Consider the following 19,559-nt stretch of genomic DNA (forward strand, 5'->3'; position numbering starts at 1 on the left):
CCAATCAGCGTGAGGCATCAGATAAGAAGTGTTTGCGTCATAATAAAGCGCCCAACGAATAGAAGTTTCCATCATGAGATGAACAGCATAAAATGCGTAAGGAAAACGGTTTAAATATATATATATATATAAAACTGATTAAAAAAAAAAAACAAAAAAAAAACTGAGGTGCATTCTCACTTTCACAATAACACCAGTTCATAGTGCAAAAGAAAACTTTTTAAAAACTTTTTAAGGCACATATTGCATAGTGGACGAAACTATTTCCTTAGCCAGAGCTAGGGTGTATTTTTGAGAGTTAACTGTATTTTTGTTTGAAGCATATTTTCTTTTTTCCCCAAACAAAATTCTGTTTGACACCTTGTTAATCTGTCATTAAAGTTTTTAACTTAAAATGTTGCATTATTCTACATAGTTTCATAGGTTTATAGTTTTGATTTACATTACCAGTTATTGCATTGTAACCATATAATTTATTGTATTTTACTTGCTAGTAATATAAATATTTATAGATCTACAGCAATCTACCTAAATACCATAATTACTACAATTAGTGTTATAATAAAAACTGAAAAATGAAATTCCTCCTCTTGCTGAAGCAGTGACTTCATATCAAGACATTAAAATGTTCTCAAGGTTCTTTAAGACAGTATCTCAGTCATTCAGCAGCTGGTCAGAGGAAGTGACAAAAATACAAAATGTTTCATCCTGACACACTAGTCTTACCTGTCCAGCTGGGTGTTGGACACACCTCTTTCTGTCTTTTTGCACTATTCTTCATAACACTCCTTCCCTCTGCAACTTTTCAGAAATCGAGAAAAGATTTAGAGAGCTCACGGGAGGGATGGAAAACAAGGGGAACTGAATGACTGATGGAAATAAATACTTGTATGGACTAACATGAGGATATAAATGAAGGATTTGTGGAATTGTACAGCTCTACCTGTAACCAGCATGGGTGAAAGTTGAGCGTCTAGAGTGAGTCTGCTTTATTGTGTACATCTACCCACTATCTGTGAGCTGTCTCTACTCATGTGTGCGCATGTGGTAACATAGAGCCAAATGGCGGAGTTAAACCCTGTCTCAGACACTCATGCCTTACTGGAATCTATGCTTCAGAAATTACGACTGAACGCTGAGACCAACAGTAGCTCAATCGCTAGTCCATCTGAAACAATGGAGGATTCATCTAAAAGAACAGTTTATCAGTTTGGATTTTCTTCCAAAAGTAAAGAGCAAGATGGAAGCGCTTCAGTTTGGAATAAGTGGGAGAATCCTTGGACTCAACAGTCTTCTCAATTTGGGGGTGCATTGACTCCTTATGCTAAGCAACCTGTCAAAAGGATCAGTAAACACAACTCGGGATTCTCTACTAAACCAAAACGGCCACCGTTAATTTGGGGGGAACACAAGCGCTTTATGTCAGAGAGGACCAATGATGTCACTTCCTGGGTTGGAGATGATCAGATGCCAAGGCCGGAGAAGAAACAACAATTTTCTCTGGAAGGGGAGACCAACTCAGATGTGCCATCATTATTCAAAAAAGAATCCGTCCAAAATCCCCCTGACCTTTTAGCTTCAACACTGACATCATCATCTGCAGTAGTGGAAAAACCAGAGGTCAAGGGTCAAAGTGGCGCATGGAGCTGGGTTGCTGTGAATGAGAAAATTGAAGGCATCAGACTTAATGAGAAATCAGAAAAAACAACAAAGACAAGTAGGAAGAAGTGGGGGGAGGCTAAAAGGTGGGCTCAGAATGTGAAAGAGAGATGGAGAGAGAGACACAGAGGCACACTGACCAGACAAAGAGATGACGGAGAAAGACCAGAACAGAATGAAGTACAAGTGAGTATTTGTGTCCATTTGATTTAATACTGTCAAAGCAAGTTTTGTACCAGTTCTTTGTCTATTAGTGGAGCTTGCTTATATAGGCATCAGTTTTACTACACTGAACTAAACACTGCATAAGTTATTAAACTTGCCTTATTTAGAAGTCACAACTGTTATTGACATTGTAATCTGGAATACTTTATTTTTAGTTTTGTTTTCATTTTTAATTTAAAAAAAAATTATAATAATTTGAAAAAACAAAACATAGAACCACTTTGCGTCCAACCGGCAGTATGTCTGTTTGGATACTGCACTGTTCTGAAAATTATGAAATTGTGGCAAGTATAGCAACCACCCAGCAACACCCTAGCAACTGCATAACAATGTGCTAAAAACCACACAGAATGCCTTAGCAACAGGGGTAAAAAGAGTAAAAATAGGTGTTGGTGAGTATATGAAACGGTGTCAATTGCCAGTTAACGGGTAATATTTTTATGAATTCTAACAATGCAGTGTTGTGAGAACATGAACGTAAACAAACATGAATGTAAAAAACATGAACGATGTTCGGGACAGGTGACAGGCCAGCTCTGCATCGTCACAAGAGTTTAAGCCTTGGCAATTTAAATATTCAAGCGCAAGTAGACGCAAAAGGGAACTCAATTCGGTACTCACACGCGGTGTCAAAAGTTTTGTGCGCACACATCCGCCCAGAAAGCTGCGTTTTAGACAGCACGGAAATACTGAATTGAGCTCTCTTTTACGTCTTCTTGCGCTTCACAAAATTCACAAAAAAATGTCAAAATTGCCTGTCTCAGCGAGTATCCTAAACATAGTCGGTTATATCTTAAGCCCGGGACACACCAAGCCGATGATCGGCCGTAGGGCAACGTCGGACCGTTTTAAGCGTTGGCCGACTAAGTTTTCCCAGTGTGTTCTGCACTGTTGGCTCTAGTTGGACGCTGTCAGGTTTTTTTTGCCGATTCAAAATGTAGAATCACGTTGTGCGAGGGAGAAAGCTCTGATTGGCTGTTGAGTTTAATAAACGAGTCGAACTGCAAGAATAATAGCAAAACAGTGAGAAAACAAGTCAAACAGACAGAAGGCTGTTCTAATTTTACATCATGTACGAATGTTTAATATTAACGTGAGCTGAGTGGAATATAGAAAGTGATTAGCATGAATGATATTCAAAACAGTAAGCACGTGCTGCTTTGTTTACAGTTTGTATATCTGCAGCGCCGGTCTCCCTTTGTGAATTATGAATATAGACGAATATATATGAAAAAATAGACAGCGGTCTCCTTACACGCAGACACGTGTGCTGGCTGACAGTCGACTGTAGTTCTCTCAGTGTGTTCATGTGCAGTTTTTTTGCCCCGACGCAGGCGATGCAAGGCGGCAGTCCCTACCCTAAAGTAAACATAAACACTAGAGAAAGATATGTACCAGTATCAGTGTATTAGATCCATGCATGATTTTAAAGTGACATCAGCCTAATATTTCTGCTGCTGTCTGTATTTTTAATGTTAATCAAACAAGAAAGGACAAAGAATAAATCATTTACTGCTCTTGATTGAATAACTTCTGTAACTTTAACAAGGATTAATCTATCTTTAAAGGTGCAATATGTAAGATTATGTCCGCTAGAGGTCAGTAGAGGCCTATTCAAAACAAAGGCGTAGCTTGATGATGGCAAGTTTGAGTGCGGAATCTTGGGACATGTGGTCCTCACAGCCATCATATTAAATGCTGGATGGCTTGTGTTGATAAATGGCATGCAATTAATTTTACAACGTATTGTATGATGGAGAAAATTCTGTATTACTGTTACTAAAAATAAAGCTGCATCTGATTATGCTATATTAGCTACTTCACAAAATAGTGTTTTTCTCTGAGGCATGGTAAAGCATGGTACTCGCAAAAAATCAAGAAAATTAGATTTATACAATAAGACTAAATGTGTTGAGCTATATAACAATAATTCGTTTTCTGTCTATAACCAGACAGTTGTTCCCTTGTCTAATAAAAAATGTAATATTTTAAAGTGTCTTTGGTGTTTCCATGGTTTCTACAAAATAAAACGGAAACCAAGGGTAACGCAGGTATGACGCAATTGACAGGCGACTCCTCACACGTCCCGAGGCCTTAAAATTGCAATTTTCTCACGATTTACAAATAGTTGGAAACATTTGGCATATTGTAAGTACTCAAGTGAACAAAATATGTAACACTGGCCTAGTGGTTTTTGGATATTTTACTGCAAAAATCTTACATATTGCACCTTTAATTTATACATTAAAGACTATCCAGTGTTATTTTACATTGGATTACTTTATTCAATGTCTCTAACTGAAAACTACTGTTACTGGTCTTTAATAATATTTTAAATTTATATTAGTTAGTTAGACTAGTAGTTTTAGCTGTGGTATAGAAACTGGAATAGAGAATTGTGAATTCTTACTGGTATCTGGTGTCATAACTGCCTGTTTTTGCAAAAACAGTTTAATAGCTGGTAAAAAAATATTTATGGATGGTAAATTTTCTAAAGTCACCGGCCATTGGTAGGTTTGGCAAAAAGTTCGTTTTAGGCCCTGCTCAGCAACCACCTAGAAAATCTATAATTATTTTAAAAGCACATGTCCTTTATGTTTATATTCAGAGTAATCTCCCGTCATTATCTGTGCCTATTGATGTGAACAACACACCTACAGCACCTGCTGAGACTACAGATATCCACCATGAACCGATCAACACAGCACTGGATGAAGATGGCCCTGCTTCACTTAGTTACACGAGGTAACCACATTAGAAATATGCATCAGACATAGTTAACATTCCACAGGTCTGATCCATGAATCACTTTCTATTTCTTTTAAAACCACTGTCTCATCAAGAAAGAATGTGTGACCCCGTAAGGGCTAAAATAATGAAAAATACAAGAAAATATGAGAGCTATTCAGAGTAAAGGTGCAACTATTAAATCCTAGTTGAGGGGGTTTTCATTGGCTGTATTTGGTTTTACATTCAAATGACTAAACTCCTATCTTTCATCCTTCCTCTCAGCGACAGTCTTTTCTCATTTGGCACTACTTCTAATTTAATGGAGGAGATCTTCAGCGGGACGGAGTGGGCTCAGTTTTTCTCAGTTAACGGCAACACACAGGTCCAATCAAACGAGCCACAAAGTAATATCAACCAATCACATGACGAAGAACGGAACAGTAAATGGACTCACAACGGCACAACCAATTCCCATTTAGTAGCTTCGCTGTCTGAGAGCTTTGTCTCCAATAAACCTGTTTACAACCAAACCGAGACATCCCAGATGAGTGCTCCTTCATCACATGTTACTGATCTCACCACAAATCCATTACAAACTTCTGACCTGTTTACAAACCAGTTACGAAACACCAATTTGGAACTTAACAAATCTCACCACAGTGAGCAATCAAACGAACAATCACAGTTGTCCCAGCTTGATCCAAACGAAACAAAGGCACCTGAGCATAGCAATTCACAACTGATGTCTAATCAAGTGTCCGACCCCAACCAAGATGGGACGGAGGATTTCATACCACTATTGGACCTTTCGTATATTAAGGTGAAAGTATAATCATTAAGAAACAATATTGAATGTTGTTAGTTGTTAGTAATTAGCAACATGTTAGAATATTTGTTTATTCTTTCTTATTTCTTTTCCTTCATTTCCCTCAGCCAAAGAACAGATCGTCCATAACATCCAACGGATCTCTGAGCCGTAAAAGAGAGCACTGGGCAAATAGGAGAGATCCATTTGAACACACAACACAAGACATGGAGGATGAGGACCACGGCAGCTCTTTCATGGCCACACAGACTTCAGACGCTGCCCAGGGCATCTCACCCTCGTCTTCCCTCAACTCGCTGATGGACACCATCTCAGAGTCTTCTGTATCTTTGGAGACTGCAGTCAAAAAGGTAGGATTTACTATGTCAGAAGAAAATATGTATTTCAATAAGCCGGTTTTAAAGTGCCCTTATTATGCTATTTTAAAGGTTTGGAGGTCTCCTATAATAGGTTTACATGCATCAAAGGTCAAAAACACTCATAATATAAATTGCAGAATCACCCCTTTATCACAGTGTCTGAAACAAAGCGTAATAGGGGCCCTTTTACTGATATATAACCTGATTATTATGAATATTAGGATCTGTTTTGTGGTGTAATTTTGATTCAACACAGAAGAATGATTTAACCCTTAAAATTTTAGAAATTTTGGGTGTGAACATAAAGTGAGTTTGTTATTACAGACTACAGACAAACGTGTTATGTTGAGATGGTTGTGGTTTTAGTGCCATTGTTGAATTAATTGTTGGGTGGTGCTGAACTTTTATCTTGTCTTGACACTACTACGATGTGAGTCACTACAAATATTTGGGACAGATACTGTAGGTCATACTGTGATTAATGTTTAATATCAGGAACCTACACTGTTGAGGATGATCCTCATTACTTTCAATAAACATGTACATTACCATTCAAACGTTTGGGGACAGTATTATTTAAAAAAAAAAAAGAAAAAGAAATGGGAACATTTATTCAGCCATTTATAATGTTACAGAAATTAGAGAATCCTGAAAAAAAAAAGATATGTATCATGGTTTCCACAAAAATATGAAGCAGCACAACTAACCCCAAACTTTTGAATTAGTAGTTTTGTATATAACTCAGCATGATATGCTGGTGTACTAGTCTTAACAAGCAAGACTTCTTTGTTAACTAGATTCACCATTTAAATAGAAATGAATATACAGTCATCAGTTACTCACCCTCACGTTGTTCCAAACCTGTATGACTTTCTTTCTTCTGTGGAACATGAAAGGTTGAAGAATTGTACTGGGCACTATATTCCAAATCTTCCAAAATGTACTATGATAGCTTTATTTGAGGAACATGCCAAAATTTAAGTCATTGACTGGAAATCTGCCAGTCCTGCATTAACTGCTGCGGCAACAAGTCAGTAAGTAAAATTATTCAGAATGGATTTAGACTTGGATCAACCAATTCATTGAAAAGATCTGTTTTAAAAGAATGATTTTACTGCTTCTCTCATGAATGCACTCAGGAGAGCAAAGCTGCTGTAAGCCCTCTGAAGCCCTAGTTCATTATCATTATTTTGAAGAGAGTGGCCAAGAAATCTTCAGAAATTCACCTTTAGTGTTTTTTACAGAAGTCATACAGGTTTATAGCGACATGAGGGTATATTGATGATGACAGAATCTTAATTTACAAGACAACTATCCCTTTAAGTTTAGTTATAGTGAAGAACATAGTTGAGCATGAATAGGCCTCCAACAGCTGGTCTTTTCAAAAGGCGATTCAGTTTATGTATCCACTGTAAACACATTATATAATTTAAGGAAATAAATTGTAATCATATTAATGTCCACAATTACATCATGTCATTGTTTCTATTCTTTCTATTCATCTCCCAGAGGAGGATGGAAGATACTCGACGCGTTCGATTTTCTGAGGAGGTCATCATCTTACCGCCCAGCTACTTGCCAGAGTATGATGATGATGATGATGATGTTGAAGATGAAAATGAGGAGAATGATAATGACTACCCAGAGGAACCTTCTCCCCGACCTTCTTTGCCTAAGTGGATTGTGTCTTTAAAACCCAAAAGTGCAAAGTACAAATTTTAACTCCCTTTGCATCTGACTCCACCCTTGAAATTCTGCAGCTCACATGAACAGAGACTGCAAGACTAGCGAGACAGCACAAATAACAGACAATTATCATTAATACATGTATTATGAAAACAAAAATCATTTTGATGAGATGTGATATGCCAGTGCCGTACTGATATGCCATTAAATTAAATTTTACAGTAAAAATGAAGTGAAATGTAATAAAAATAATAACAGAATTATTTCACAAGTTAATGTGTAAAGATGTTGTGATTTATTTTATAAGATTAACATTACTTACAATCTCAAAGTCAACAGATAGAATGAAAGTTCAGCTGACTTTCACACTAAACACACAAAATATCCATGAATACTGAATGCACGTTTAGTTTCTGAAAGGATAGTGTTTATATACTTACATATCATCATTTTTATGTTACTTAATAAATAAATTACTGTTCTTTGTTTGTCATTTCATTTGCTGCTGCTTAAAGGGTTAATTCACCCAAAAATGAAAATTCTGTCATTAATTACTCACCCTCATGTCGTTCCACACCCACAAGGCCTTCGTTCATCTTAGAAACACAAATTAAGATATTTTTGATAAAATCCGATGGCTCAGTGATCTTGCCAGCAAGATCATTTCCTTTTTCAATGCTCATAAAGCTACTAAAAACATATTTAAAACAGTTCATGCGAGTACAGTGGTTCAATCTTAATGTTATGAAGTGATGAGAATACTTTTTGTGCACCAAAAAAAAAAAAAAAAGAGCAACTTTTATTCAACAATATATAGTGATGGGCGATTTCAAAACACTGCTTCATGAAGCTTCGAAGCATTTCAAATCAGTGGTTCGGAGCGCGTATCAAACTGCCAAAGTATAATATTAAGGTTGAACTACTGTAGTCACATGAACTGTTTTAAATATGTCTTTCTGGGCATTGAAAAAGGAAATAATCTTGCTGGCAATGCACTGAGCCATTAGATTTTATCAAAAATATCTTAATTTGTGTTCCGAAGATGAACTAAGGTCTTACGGGTGTGGAACGACATGAGAGTGAGTAATTAATGACAGAATTTTCATTTTTGGGTGAACTAACCCTTTAATTATTGTTCTTAAGTGTACACTCTCAGTCAAAGGTTTAACTAAAATACTCATTTTTGATCTTCTAAAAGACTTAAATGCTTAAAATTTAATTCTGTAGACAAATATAATTTGTGAAAAATTTCTTTAAAAAACAATATGTTGATAAAAACTGTAAAACAGCCAACAAGTGTCCAGCAAACACAGAAACTCCTTCGAGCTCAAATATAGGATAAATAAGATGTTTTTGATTGTTTAACATTTTTGGGTTATACGTAATTCTCATACTTACATTTGTGTTATTACTATATAGTCATATAGTTTAGAATTGATTTTTATTCTAAAATGCAGAAAATAAGAATAAAAAATGAGCAGGTGTTTACAGACATTTGACTGGTAGTGTATATGTGTGTTTTCTGAGGGTTTGGGTTTGAGTGAAGAATGTCTTTATATCAATTCATAAACAGCTCTAAAGGTTCACAGACTTAAAACAAACTAAGATATTTATACTATTACTTGAAGAACTGCAATTAATTATGAATCTAGAAATAAGTAGTCGAATTATTTAAAAGGCTCATGGGTTTATTGGACCGCGTGACTCACTCCTGTCGTCCAATAGAAAAGGTCCCCGAGTCATTTAAGGTCTTCTCCAATGCTTTGATTGACGCATGGCTTCCCTGGTAGGGTCTGCTGTCCCCTGACTCTGACACAATGCCTGACACCTGTCATGAAGAGGACAGAAAGATAAGACATCGCTCTACTTGACCTCTGCATACTTATATAAGTAAACAAGTCAGATAAACAATCTGGCACCTCTTCAAATTTCTTTGCTTTGTACTCGTCCGCTCCTTTATGAAAGTTGAGAAGGATGATGTCACAGAACACTGTAGCCTGCAAAAATATACAACAGTCAGATATGTATGTGCCTCCATGTGGTTTTTTGCCAGCATTAATCTTTGCATGTCTTACCAATCCCACTGAAGTGAAAGCTGTGACCAAATTAATCATAAATGGCACAGTGCTAAACTTTCCAGCCTGCAAATAGATACGCAAAGTTAGACACACAAAAGCCCATATGTGTCACATAAGCTGCTTTATATAGTGAATATCGCTATACAATCTACCTACATTGCCAGACACTATTATTTCAAATCGGATAGCAAAAGCTTTATGAAGCGTTCGATACTCAGTCCCATCTTCAGACTGATAGTATTTAGCAAACCTGGAAGAGAGAAAAAGAAGATGCAGTTGCAAAAAAGCAGAATTGCAGAACAGTGCATAGCCTATGTGTGTTTATGTGCTACCTGAAGTTATATCCTTTAGAGGCATTGCTGTGCTCAAAAGGAGCATCCAGGCGGGTGAAGAAGTACTTGGGTTTGCAGTTCTCCACATCATAGTCAAGATTACACTTCCAATTGATGTTAATTCCAATCTCTCCTCCCTGGCACACACACAAAAAACAGGAAAACAGGCAATCATTTTATTATGTGACAAGGTGTTTCTACATTGAAGCAGATTACTCTATTTGTTCCCTCTAGGACAGAATTAAACAGAATCCAGCTCTGTATTTTCACCTATTTCTTACACACTAGGAGCCAGTTGCATAAACTTAGTCACTATATTAAAACTGTGTCTTAAGAACTAGTTTGACCAACTTGCAGTTAACCAAGGGGTAAACAATGTTATTTTTCCAACTCAAATTACACCAACCGGCCAGGCTACTATTAGGCTAAATAAGTAGGCCTATGGAAGCTTATTGTTTCCGCCACGAATAAAAAAAGCGACTTTTAATTTAAGGATTGCGACATTTTATCTCAAAATTCGGACTTTTTACTTGCAATTGCTATTTTATTTATACCTCATAATTCTAAGAAACAGATTCAGAAATGGCGAGTTATAGGCTTACACTTGGAATTGACCCTTCCCCGGGAGTTTGATTGACAGGCGATCTAACCAATCATAACGCCAAATCCGCCATTTTATCCGACAAAGCAGTCAGGGGAGTTAGTAGATTTACGTCGGTGGACTTGAACTTGAAAAATGGTGTGTACTGACGTCTTTCCGTAGTTGAAACAACATTACTTCTGATGTTTATTTGATGCTATAAATGAATTAGTAGGAATAGATGATCGGTTCACGACACGAGCCGCTTGAACTGAGGCGCTACAGCGATCTGTCACCATACATTAAAGAGCCACAAAACGGTATTTATTGTTTAAGTTTCTTTAAAAATGACCAAATTTAAAATGTGAGACTTTGTTTCATATCAAAAGTAACGTGCTCTGTCTTGTCTGTTACACATTGTAGGTGTCCTCTTTGCTCCGCGATGTATTTTTCACTGTGAGAGCGGCCTGGCTTGTCGGACTAAAGGGGGCGGGTCTTTTGGTCAATTGCGATAAATAAAGTCAGAATTGCGAAATATAAACTCGCTCAGCAAACTTGAGCTGACTTTAATTAAAGCAGATATTTTTTTGAAAGAATTATTAAAAAGACACAAACACTTGAGGGGAAAAGTGTTCTGTTCTTTTTGCGGCTGTAGCTGTGTATGGGTGTTGCCGATGTGCCTTCTTTAAATAGCTCACTCTTGGCTTTATCACTCGCTTACGGCCATACCACCCTGAGCACGCCCGATCTCGTAAGCTAAGCAGGGTCGGGCCTGGTTAGTACTTGGATGGGAGACCGCCTGGGAATACCAGGTGCTGTAAGCTTTTTCCTTCACCAGAAATCTACACCTCCCCATGGCCCAGGTTTGATGGTATTTAATTTATCCTTTAAAATTCATTGCTTCATTCATTTTCTTTCATCTCGTTTTTTTTCTGGCTTCGGCCTACTTTCAGTGTGGCAAAGCACAGCTCAGCCTCGTGATTCTTCTTTTCTCCTTTAGGAGGCGATCTAAAGGCCTTTTTCTCTATTAACGGCAACACCATGAAATCTCTAAGCCCTGTTCTTTGTATGAGGCTCTTCTCAACTTCTACTAGACCAGGGGTTCCAAAGCTTTTTTTTGTCAGCCAAACCCTTAGATGTAAAATATCTACACTTCCCCATGGCTCAGGTTTGATGGTCGTTCCTTTATCCTTTAAAATTCATTGCTTCATTTATTTTCTTTCATTTCGTTTTTTCTGGCTTCTGTCTGCTTTCAGTGTGGCAAAGCACAGCTCAGCCTTGTGATTCTTCCTTTCTCCTTTATAAGGGGATCTAAAGGCTTTTTTCTCTATTCACAGCAACTAGACCAGGGGTTCCCAAGCTTTTTTGTCAGCCAAACACTTAGACGTGAAATATTTACTTGAAGAACCCCTGAAATTTAAAGGGTTAGTTCACATAAATTGAAAATGTTGTCATTAATTACTCACACTCATGTCTTTCCACACCCGTAAGACCTTCGTTCATCTTTGGAACACATTAAGATATTTTTCATAAAATCCTAAAGATGTATTTAAAAGAGTTCATGTGACTACAGTGGTTCAACCTTAATGTTATGAAGCAACGAGAATACTTTTTGTGTACCAAAAAAAACAAAATAACAACTTTATGAAAATATCTAGTGATGGCGATTTCAAAACATTGCTTCATGAAGCTTTATGAATCTTTTGTTTCGAATCAAGAATTCGGAGCGCCAAAGTCACGTGATTTGAGTAAACGAGGCTTTGTTGCGTCATAAGTGTTTCGAATAGTTTCAAAATTTCAATGGTTCACCACTGGGGGGCATGACTTTGGCAGTTTGATACACGCTCCGAACCACTGATTCGAAACAAAAGATTCGTAAAGCTTCGAAGCTTCATGAAGCAGTGTTTTGAAATCGCCCATCACTAGATAATGTCATAAAGTCGTTTTTTGTTTTGTTTTTTTTGGCGCACAAAAAGTATTCTTGTCGCTTTATAACATTAAGGTTGAACCACTCTAGTCACATGAACTGTTTTAAATGTGTCTTTAGTAGCTTTCTGGGCATTGAAAGTGTTAACTGTCTTGCTGGCAATGCAAGCCTCACTGAGCCATCGGATTTTACGAAAAATATCTTAATTTGTGTTCAGAAGATGAATAAAGGTCTTACGGGGGTGGAACGACATGAAGGGTGAGTAATTAATGACATAACTTTCATTTTTGGGTGAACTAACCTTTTAATATTTAACTTTATATTTAATATTTCAATAACTCATTCGCATTTTGATGTCAGATAATGGCCACATGATATGCAACTTAGATAAAATATTTAATCTGTGATTTATATTTATATATATATATATATATATGACCCGTGCTGGCAAAATGAGTCGCAATGAGCAAATTTTCTAAAATGTTAAAAAAATCTGTAAAAAAAAACCTTCAAAATGATTTTTAATGGACAAAGGAAAGGTACTCCGCTCAGAAAACATACAAATAAACATACTTTTAGATGTTAAATTGCTATTTGAAGCATTTGGATTGCTAGATGAGGGCTTAATTAACTAATTTTTGTGAAAACCTCAAGTTCGACCAAAATCGACATTTTGGACTTGTTTTAACAGTTCTATGGGAGGAAGTGCCTTGTTGATGCCAGAGGTCAGAGGAGAATGGCCAGACGGGTTCGAGTTGATAGAAAGGCAACAATAACTCAAATAACCACTTGTTACAATCCAGGTCTGCAGAAGAGCATCTCTGAACCCACAACATGTCAAACCTTGAAGCAGATGAACTACAGCAGCAGAAGACACACTCCTGTCATCTAAGAACAGGAAACCGAGGCTACGATTCTCACGAGCTCACCAAAATTGAACAATAGAAGATTTGAAAAACGTGCCTGGTCTGATGAGTCTCGATTTTTGCTACGACATTTAGATGGTAGGGTCAGAATTTGGCATAAACAACATGAAAGCATGGATTCATCCTGCCTTGTATCAACAGTTCAGGCTGCTGTTGGTGGTGTAATGGTGTGAGGGATGTTTTCCTTGGCACACTTTGGGCTCCTTAGCACCAATTGAGTATTGTTTAAACACTACAGCCTACCTGACTATTGTTGCTGACCATGTCCTTCCCTTTATGACCACAGTGTACCTTATTTCTGATGACTACTTTCAATTTAATTAGCCTTTCATCAACTCACAAACCAGACTGTTGTGTAGCACCATGGCGATCAAAACAAGACGTATTAACTTTTGTTTTAACAAATTCGGCAGCAGTTAAAAAGATGAAATGGATCTCTTTGATAAATTGAAAATAGTAAGAGATGAGAGGCAAAGTTGAGTTGACCTACAATATCAGTGATGCTGTCCAAACTTTGATTGATGTGTCTCAGGATATCTCCCACTTTGAAGATTGGACAGAACAGATTGTTCACTGGGTCATAATTACAGTTCTTAATGTAAGACTGGTTTATGCTCGAAGGGAAATTGCCCCTGTGAAAGTAAGAGAGAAACAGCACATCAGTAATCTGAATCACTATTATTATTATTATTATTATTTGGGCTATTTGAATTTCCTTTCTTTCAAAAGGGGAACTATATTAATTAAATTTAGAGCTGTCAATAAATTTAGGGCTGTTGATGAACATTTTAATTGAATTCATGGCCTTAATCAAATTAATCACAAGGTAATTGAAATACATTGTATTATTGTTGCAGATGAATAAATCATTGAATATGACCAGTGCAGTCAACATATTGTTTGTTTTATTTTTATATCATTGAGCATAAGTCTATCACTTGGCCCACAGTCCATTTTGCAATCAAGTTTTTTTTTTTTTTTTTTTTTTTTATCACATTTTTTAAAAATAATTGTGGGACATTCATACACTGCATTGTATGGAAGCTTGTTTCCACCACGGATTTAAAAAAAGGATAATTGCGACTTATTTCTCACAATTCTGACTTTTTTTCTCATAATTACAAGTTTACATCTCTTAATTCTGACTTTTTTCTCAGAATTGAGTGATATAAAGTCGCAATTGCTAGTTATAAAGTCAGAATTGCGAGACAAACTTGTAATTGCGAGTTATAGTCAGAATTGTGTGATATAAAGTCGCAATTGTGTGTTATAAAGTCAAATATTAACTCGCAATTCTAACTTTTTTCTTGCAATTCTGACTTTATAACTCGCAATTGTGTTTATATTTCGCTATTCTATCTTTATAACTCGCAATTGTGAGTTTATATCTACAATTCTGATTTTATAATTTGCAATTCTGACTATAACTTGAAATTGTGAGTTCATATCTCGCAATTCTGACTTTATAACACGCAATTGTGCTTATATTTCGCTATTCTATCTTTACAACTCGCAATTGTGAGTTTATATCTCACAATTCTGACTATAATTTGCAACTCTGACTATAACTTGCAATTGTGTTTATATTTTGATGATCTATCTTTAACTCGCAATTGTGAGTTTATATCTCACAATTCTGACTTTTAATATTTGCAATTCTGACTATAACTTGAAATTGTGAGTTTATATTTCGCAATTCTGACTTTATAACACGCAATCGCGACTTTATATCATGCCATTCTGACTTCATAACTTGCAATTGTGTTTATATTTTGATATTCTATCTTTATAACTCGCAATTGTTTATATCTCAATATTCTGACTTTATAACTCGCAACTGTGCTTATATTTCACTATTCTATCTTTATAACTCGCAATTGAGTTTATATATCTCACAATTCTGACTATAATTTGCAATTCTGACTATAATTTGCAATTGTGAGTTTATATCTCGCAATTCTGACTTTAAAACACGCAAATGCGACTTTATATCATGCAATTCTGACTTGCAATTGTGTTTACATTTTGATATTCTATCTTTATAACTCGCAATTCTGACTTTATAACTCGCAGTTGTGTTTATATTTCGCTATTCTCTTTATAACTCACGATTGTGAGTTTGTATCTTTCATTTCTGAATTTATAACTCACAATTGCGACTTTATATCATGCAATTCTGACTTTATAACTTGCAATTGCGACTTTATATCACACAAATCTGACTTTATAACTCGTAATTGCAAGTTTATATCACAATTCTGAGAAAAAAGTCAGAACTGTGAGATGTAAACTCGCAATTGTGAGAATTTTTTTTTAGAATTGTGAGATAAAAAGTTGCATATCTTATAGAATATCTTTTTTTTTTTATTCAGTGGCGGATTCAATTCATAAATTAAATTTTAAAATAAAATGGCTTCTCACTTCTCATGGTTTTTAACCCTTGTGCAAAGGTAAGAAACTCACCTAGTGACATTGAACAGAGGGAAGCGAATGCTGTTTTTGATGAAGATGGTGAAGTTCTCCACTTCTTTCATTGGCATTCTGAGAGTGAGCAGATTAATGAATGTGTCTAGCATTAAAACTTTGAAACACTTTTAATCCAATCTATTTTGGATTACAAGACAACTCCCACCGCGTATACAATATTTGAATTACAAGTCCAAAAGGTTGCATCGTACTTACACAGTAATCTTGTCATTTTCTGCAGGGCACCAGCCTTCAATTTCACACCATCCTGTAGTGCCATTTGTAACATTATTGTTCAAGCATGTGCCTGTTATAATACCTGTGAAAAAGACCAGGAAAAAACAGGAAAGTATTAGCGTGCTTCTCTGCTACATAGTTACTCGCTGAAGTATTTTAAGTATCTCATAAAGAGAACAAACTCACCATTCCCTAAATGTGAGTCGAGTTGCTTAATGCACTGAGCATCAGTACTGCATTTAAACTTGTCGTCAGTCTGACAGACAAAGGAAGAGTAAAGAGAGAGTGTGTAAGTAAGGTCGCATATTTAAAGTATACAAGAAAGTCAGCTGAAGTTTGGGTGTCACCTCAGGGCACCGTCCTTGCGTCTGATTGGCTGTGACGACCATTTTGGTGATAACAGAGAACACTGAAGCACCCTGAAAAATGTGCAGAAAGATTCACCTCAGACCAAGACTTTGAAGAGAAGGGGGTTCAAAATGTAATTATTTCGTGTTTTATATTTCAGCGTCGAAATGTACATTTGCTGACCTGTGATGGAACTACATAGTCTGCTGTGTCCATCACACGGTTAGAGAAATTGCCCAAGCCCTTCACTTTGGTCATAACCGCAGACTCAATCCCAGTGTCCCGGAGCTGATGTCCTTTTTCATGCATGAACACCCAACTGAAAACACAAACACGCACACATAACAACAAATACATGATCGAACCTGTTCATTATTAAAGGGTTAGTATAAAATAAATTTCGAATCAGTGGTTCGGAGCGTGTATCAAACTGCCAAAGTCACGTGATTTGAGTAAACGAGGCTTTGTTGCGTCATAAGTGTTTCGAAAAGTTTCGAAATTTCAATGGTTCACCACTGGGGGGCGTGACTTTGGCAGTTTGATTCACGCTCCGAACCACTGATTCGAAACAAAAGATTCGTAAAGCTTCGAAGCTTCATGAAGCAGTGTTTTGAAATCGCCCATCACTAGATATTGTTGAATAAAGTCGTTATTTAGTTTTTTTGGTGTACAAAAAGTATTCTCGTCACTTCATAATATTAAGGTTGAACCACTGCAGTCACATGAACTGTTTTAAATATGTCTTTAGTAGCTTTCTGGGCATTTAAAACTTACATTTGAAATATCTTGCTGTCAATGCAGGCCTCACTGAGCCATCGGATTTGATAAAAAATATCTTAATTTGTGTTCCGAAGATGAACGAAGGTCTTACGGGGTGTGGAACGACATGAGGGTGAGTAATTAATGACAGAATTTTTGTGTGAACTAACCATTTAAGATCATTGGTTTTTTTTTTTTTTTACTTTTACTACTTTCCGGCTAAAAAGTTGGATAATAAGCAGGCTAATTAACAATTACTCCTATAATTATTGCCATAATAAAAAAATGAATACATAAAATGACTCAAATAAAGATACACTGAAATATTATGAATGTAATAATATTATATTTGTACATAACATTATTTAAATACATGTAAATCATTCATCATGCTTATGTTAGATAGATAGATAGATAGATAGATAGATGATTGTCATGATATATATGCTATACATTCTTTCCTTTTTTGTTAGTCATTAACTAATGGTACACTTACACCCAACTGCAACAAAACAGAAATAATACATTTCAGCGGTTATATTAATTAGTCCCAAACCTTCATATTTCAAAACATTTGCATACATTTCCAAAAGGTTAATTACATTTTCTGCTCTTCAATCTCAAACACCATCAAGTACAAGCCCATCACTGCATTCAAAGCTAATTTATTTTTCTCCATTTACTGGACCGTAAACCAACACTCTAATATTTAAAATGAGGTTAAATTAATATTAGCAACTAGGAAATAATCAAAGCTTACCAGATGAAATACAGAATAATTAACAGCTGGACGACACGGTTGATGATTCCAACAGACCAGCTCTTCACCACGACTGATTTGGCTGTTTCATAGACAAAGAAGTCAGTGATGAAGCTCAGCACTTTGGGAGCCATAGTAGAAGTGTGTGTAGTTTAATGCTAACAAGTGAACGCTGAAGAAATTCTGAGATCCAGTGCAGGACAAACCTGTGTGTTCCTCACTACTGTGCGTCTGCTGAATGAGGGATCTTATTTTACTTGATGGATTGGAGAAAAAAAAAAACATTTGACCACATTTTCCCTCCCCCTTTTATGTTTATGCCTCTCCTCCATCGGGCCCCCAGGGGCCTTGGCCGCATTTCCTTAATAGCATGCTCAATTGCTCATCTCTTTTCAGCTTTATTTTAGGGAAATGCTTTTTTTTTTTTTTTAACAAACCAAACCTTTAATAAACTCATCACTACGTCTAATTATAACAGTTGATTTGTAAAAGCTCTTTAGGCACGCATGCTGTAAATTTAATGTATTTCTAATTGCAACTCTGGGTTTGTTACATTTTGACTGGCATTTTCATCATAGTCACAATATGCATTACCATTGTTGTTTTCATTTCACCTCCAAAAATTACATAACAATTTAACATATTGGCACTTTTTTAAGTAAGTACATTTCTAAAAACTCCAAACTGATCACCCTTGAGACATAGCTATCAAATCAACCATTTAAAACCTGATATAGAGTACAAGAGTCGGGTTCCAGAAGTAAAAACTCCATTCAATTTCTCCATAGGGAAATTTGATGATATGTAACGATAACTTATAAACCTTTAAAGGGTTAGTTCACCCAAAAATGAAATTTCTGTCATTAATTACTCACCCTCATGTCGTTCCAAACCCTTAAGACCTTCGTTCATCTTCAGAACACAAATTAAGATATTTTTGATGAAATCCTGGAGTTTTTTTTATCTCCCATAAACGCCACATTCAAGGTCCAGAGAAGTAGTAAAGACACTGTTAAAATAGTCAACGTGACTATGGTGGTTCAACCTTAATGTTATGAAGCGACAAGAATACTTTTTGTGGGCAAAAACAAAACAAAAATAACAACTTTATTCAACAATTTCCTCTCTACCCTGGACCTTAAATGTGGTAATTTCATTGCTTTCTATGGGAGATAAACCTCTCGGATTTCATCAAAAATATCTTAATTTGTGTTCCGAAGATGAATGAAGGACTTACGGGTTTGGAACGACATGAGGGTGAGTAATTAATGAGAGAAATTTCATTTTGTGTGAACTAACCCTTTAAAGACAGCCTTACTGTGAGCTATGAGGTTGTTAATCTATGCTATTTGCTGCTGTTGAAGCCATCACTCTGCAATAATTCAACTTATTAATGTATGATTTTCAAATACTTCGAATCAAAGTTTGTGATGTTGATTCAGCTTAGTTTAGTTCATAGTTCGTGGCTTATAAAGCTTTACCAAAGACTTTTTTTTAAAAATCCCAATGGGAGAAATGAATGGAAAAAGTGAGCGATCACTGTTGCAATGTATTGTTTAGGGTTGTATATGTTTCCTGTCAAACCACACCAGCATTTGGTCAGTTTTACCACTATTAGAAAATATGGGCATGCATTAATCCATTAAACTTTTTCAAAATGA

General features: G+C 36.1%; 2 protein-coding genes and 1 pseudogene across 2 annotated transcripts; 2 read left to right on the plus strand and 1 right to left on the minus strand.

The window, feature by feature from the left end:
- The first annotated feature begins 40 nt into the window (after positions 1-40).
- Positions 41-7,966, plus strand: zgc:113229 (uncharacterized protein LOC550612 homolog). Its single transcript, XM_051859836.1, has 6 exons — positions 41-96; positions 810-1,845; positions 4,493-4,629; positions 4,897-5,434; positions 5,548-5,790; positions 7,309-7,966. The coding sequence occupies exons 2-6, from the start codon at positions 1,063-1,065 to the stop codon at positions 7,519-7,521; spliced, it is 1,914 nt and encodes a 637-aa protein (XP_051715796.1). The 5' UTR covers positions 41-96; positions 810-1,062; the 3' UTR covers positions 7,522-7,966.
- p2rx3a (purinergic receptor P2X, ligand-gated ion channel, 3a) lies at positions 7,758-18,159 on the minus strand. Its single transcript, XM_051859837.1, has 12 exons — positions 17,899-18,159; positions 16,563-16,698; positions 16,379-16,450; positions 16,218-16,287; positions 16,011-16,113; positions 15,792-15,869; positions 13,819-13,960; positions 9,896-10,032; positions 9,720-9,813; positions 9,561-9,626; positions 9,405-9,482; positions 7,758-9,313 (listed from the first exon to the last, which is right to left on the minus strand). Exons 1-12 carry the CDS (start codon positions 18,030-18,032, stop codon positions 9,191-9,193), a joined length of 1,233 nt encoding a protein of 410 aa, XP_051715797.1. The 5' UTR covers positions 18,033-18,159; the 3' UTR covers positions 7,758-9,190.
- LOC127494891 (uncharacterized) lies at positions 11,191-11,299 on the plus strand (annotated as a pseudogene).
- Positions 18,160-19,559: the final 1,400 nt, after the last annotated feature.

Source organism: Ctenopharyngodon idella, chromosome 14, assembly GCF_019924925.1.
Source record: "Ctenopharyngodon idella isolate HZGC_01 chromosome 14, HZGC01, whole genome shotgun sequence".
In the NCBI taxonomy this organism is placed as follows: domain Eukaryota; kingdom Metazoa; phylum Chordata; class Actinopteri; order Cypriniformes; family Xenocyprididae; genus Ctenopharyngodon; species Ctenopharyngodon idella.

Excerpts from the sequence above, each read along its gene's own strand:
- zgc:113229 (XM_051859836.1), top strand. The coding sequence starts at position 1,063 with ATGGCGGAGTTAAACCCTGTCTCAGACACTCATGCCTTACTGGAATCT. Across the intron at positions 1,846-4,492 it reads CAGAACAGAATGAAGTACAA|AGTAATCTCCCGTCATTATC; the intron begins GTGAGTATTTGT and ends GTTTATATTCAG. Across the intron at positions 4,630-4,896 it reads GCTTCACTTAGTTACACGAG|CGACAGTCTTTTCTCATTTG; the intron begins GTAACCACATTA and ends CCTTCCTCTCAG.
- p2rx3a (XM_051859837.1), bottom strand. The coding sequence starts at position 18,032 with ATGGCTCCCAAAGTGCTGAGCTTCATCACTGACTTCTTTGTCTATGAA. Across the intron at positions 10,033-13,818 it reads TGGACAGCATCACTGATATT|GGAGGAGAGATTGGAATTAA; the intron begins GTAGGTCAACTC and ends TGTGTGTGCCAG. Across the intron at positions 9,814-9,895 it reads TCTAAAGGATATAACTTCAG|GTTTGCTAAATACTATCAGT; the intron begins GTAGCACATAAA and ends TCTCTCTTCCAG.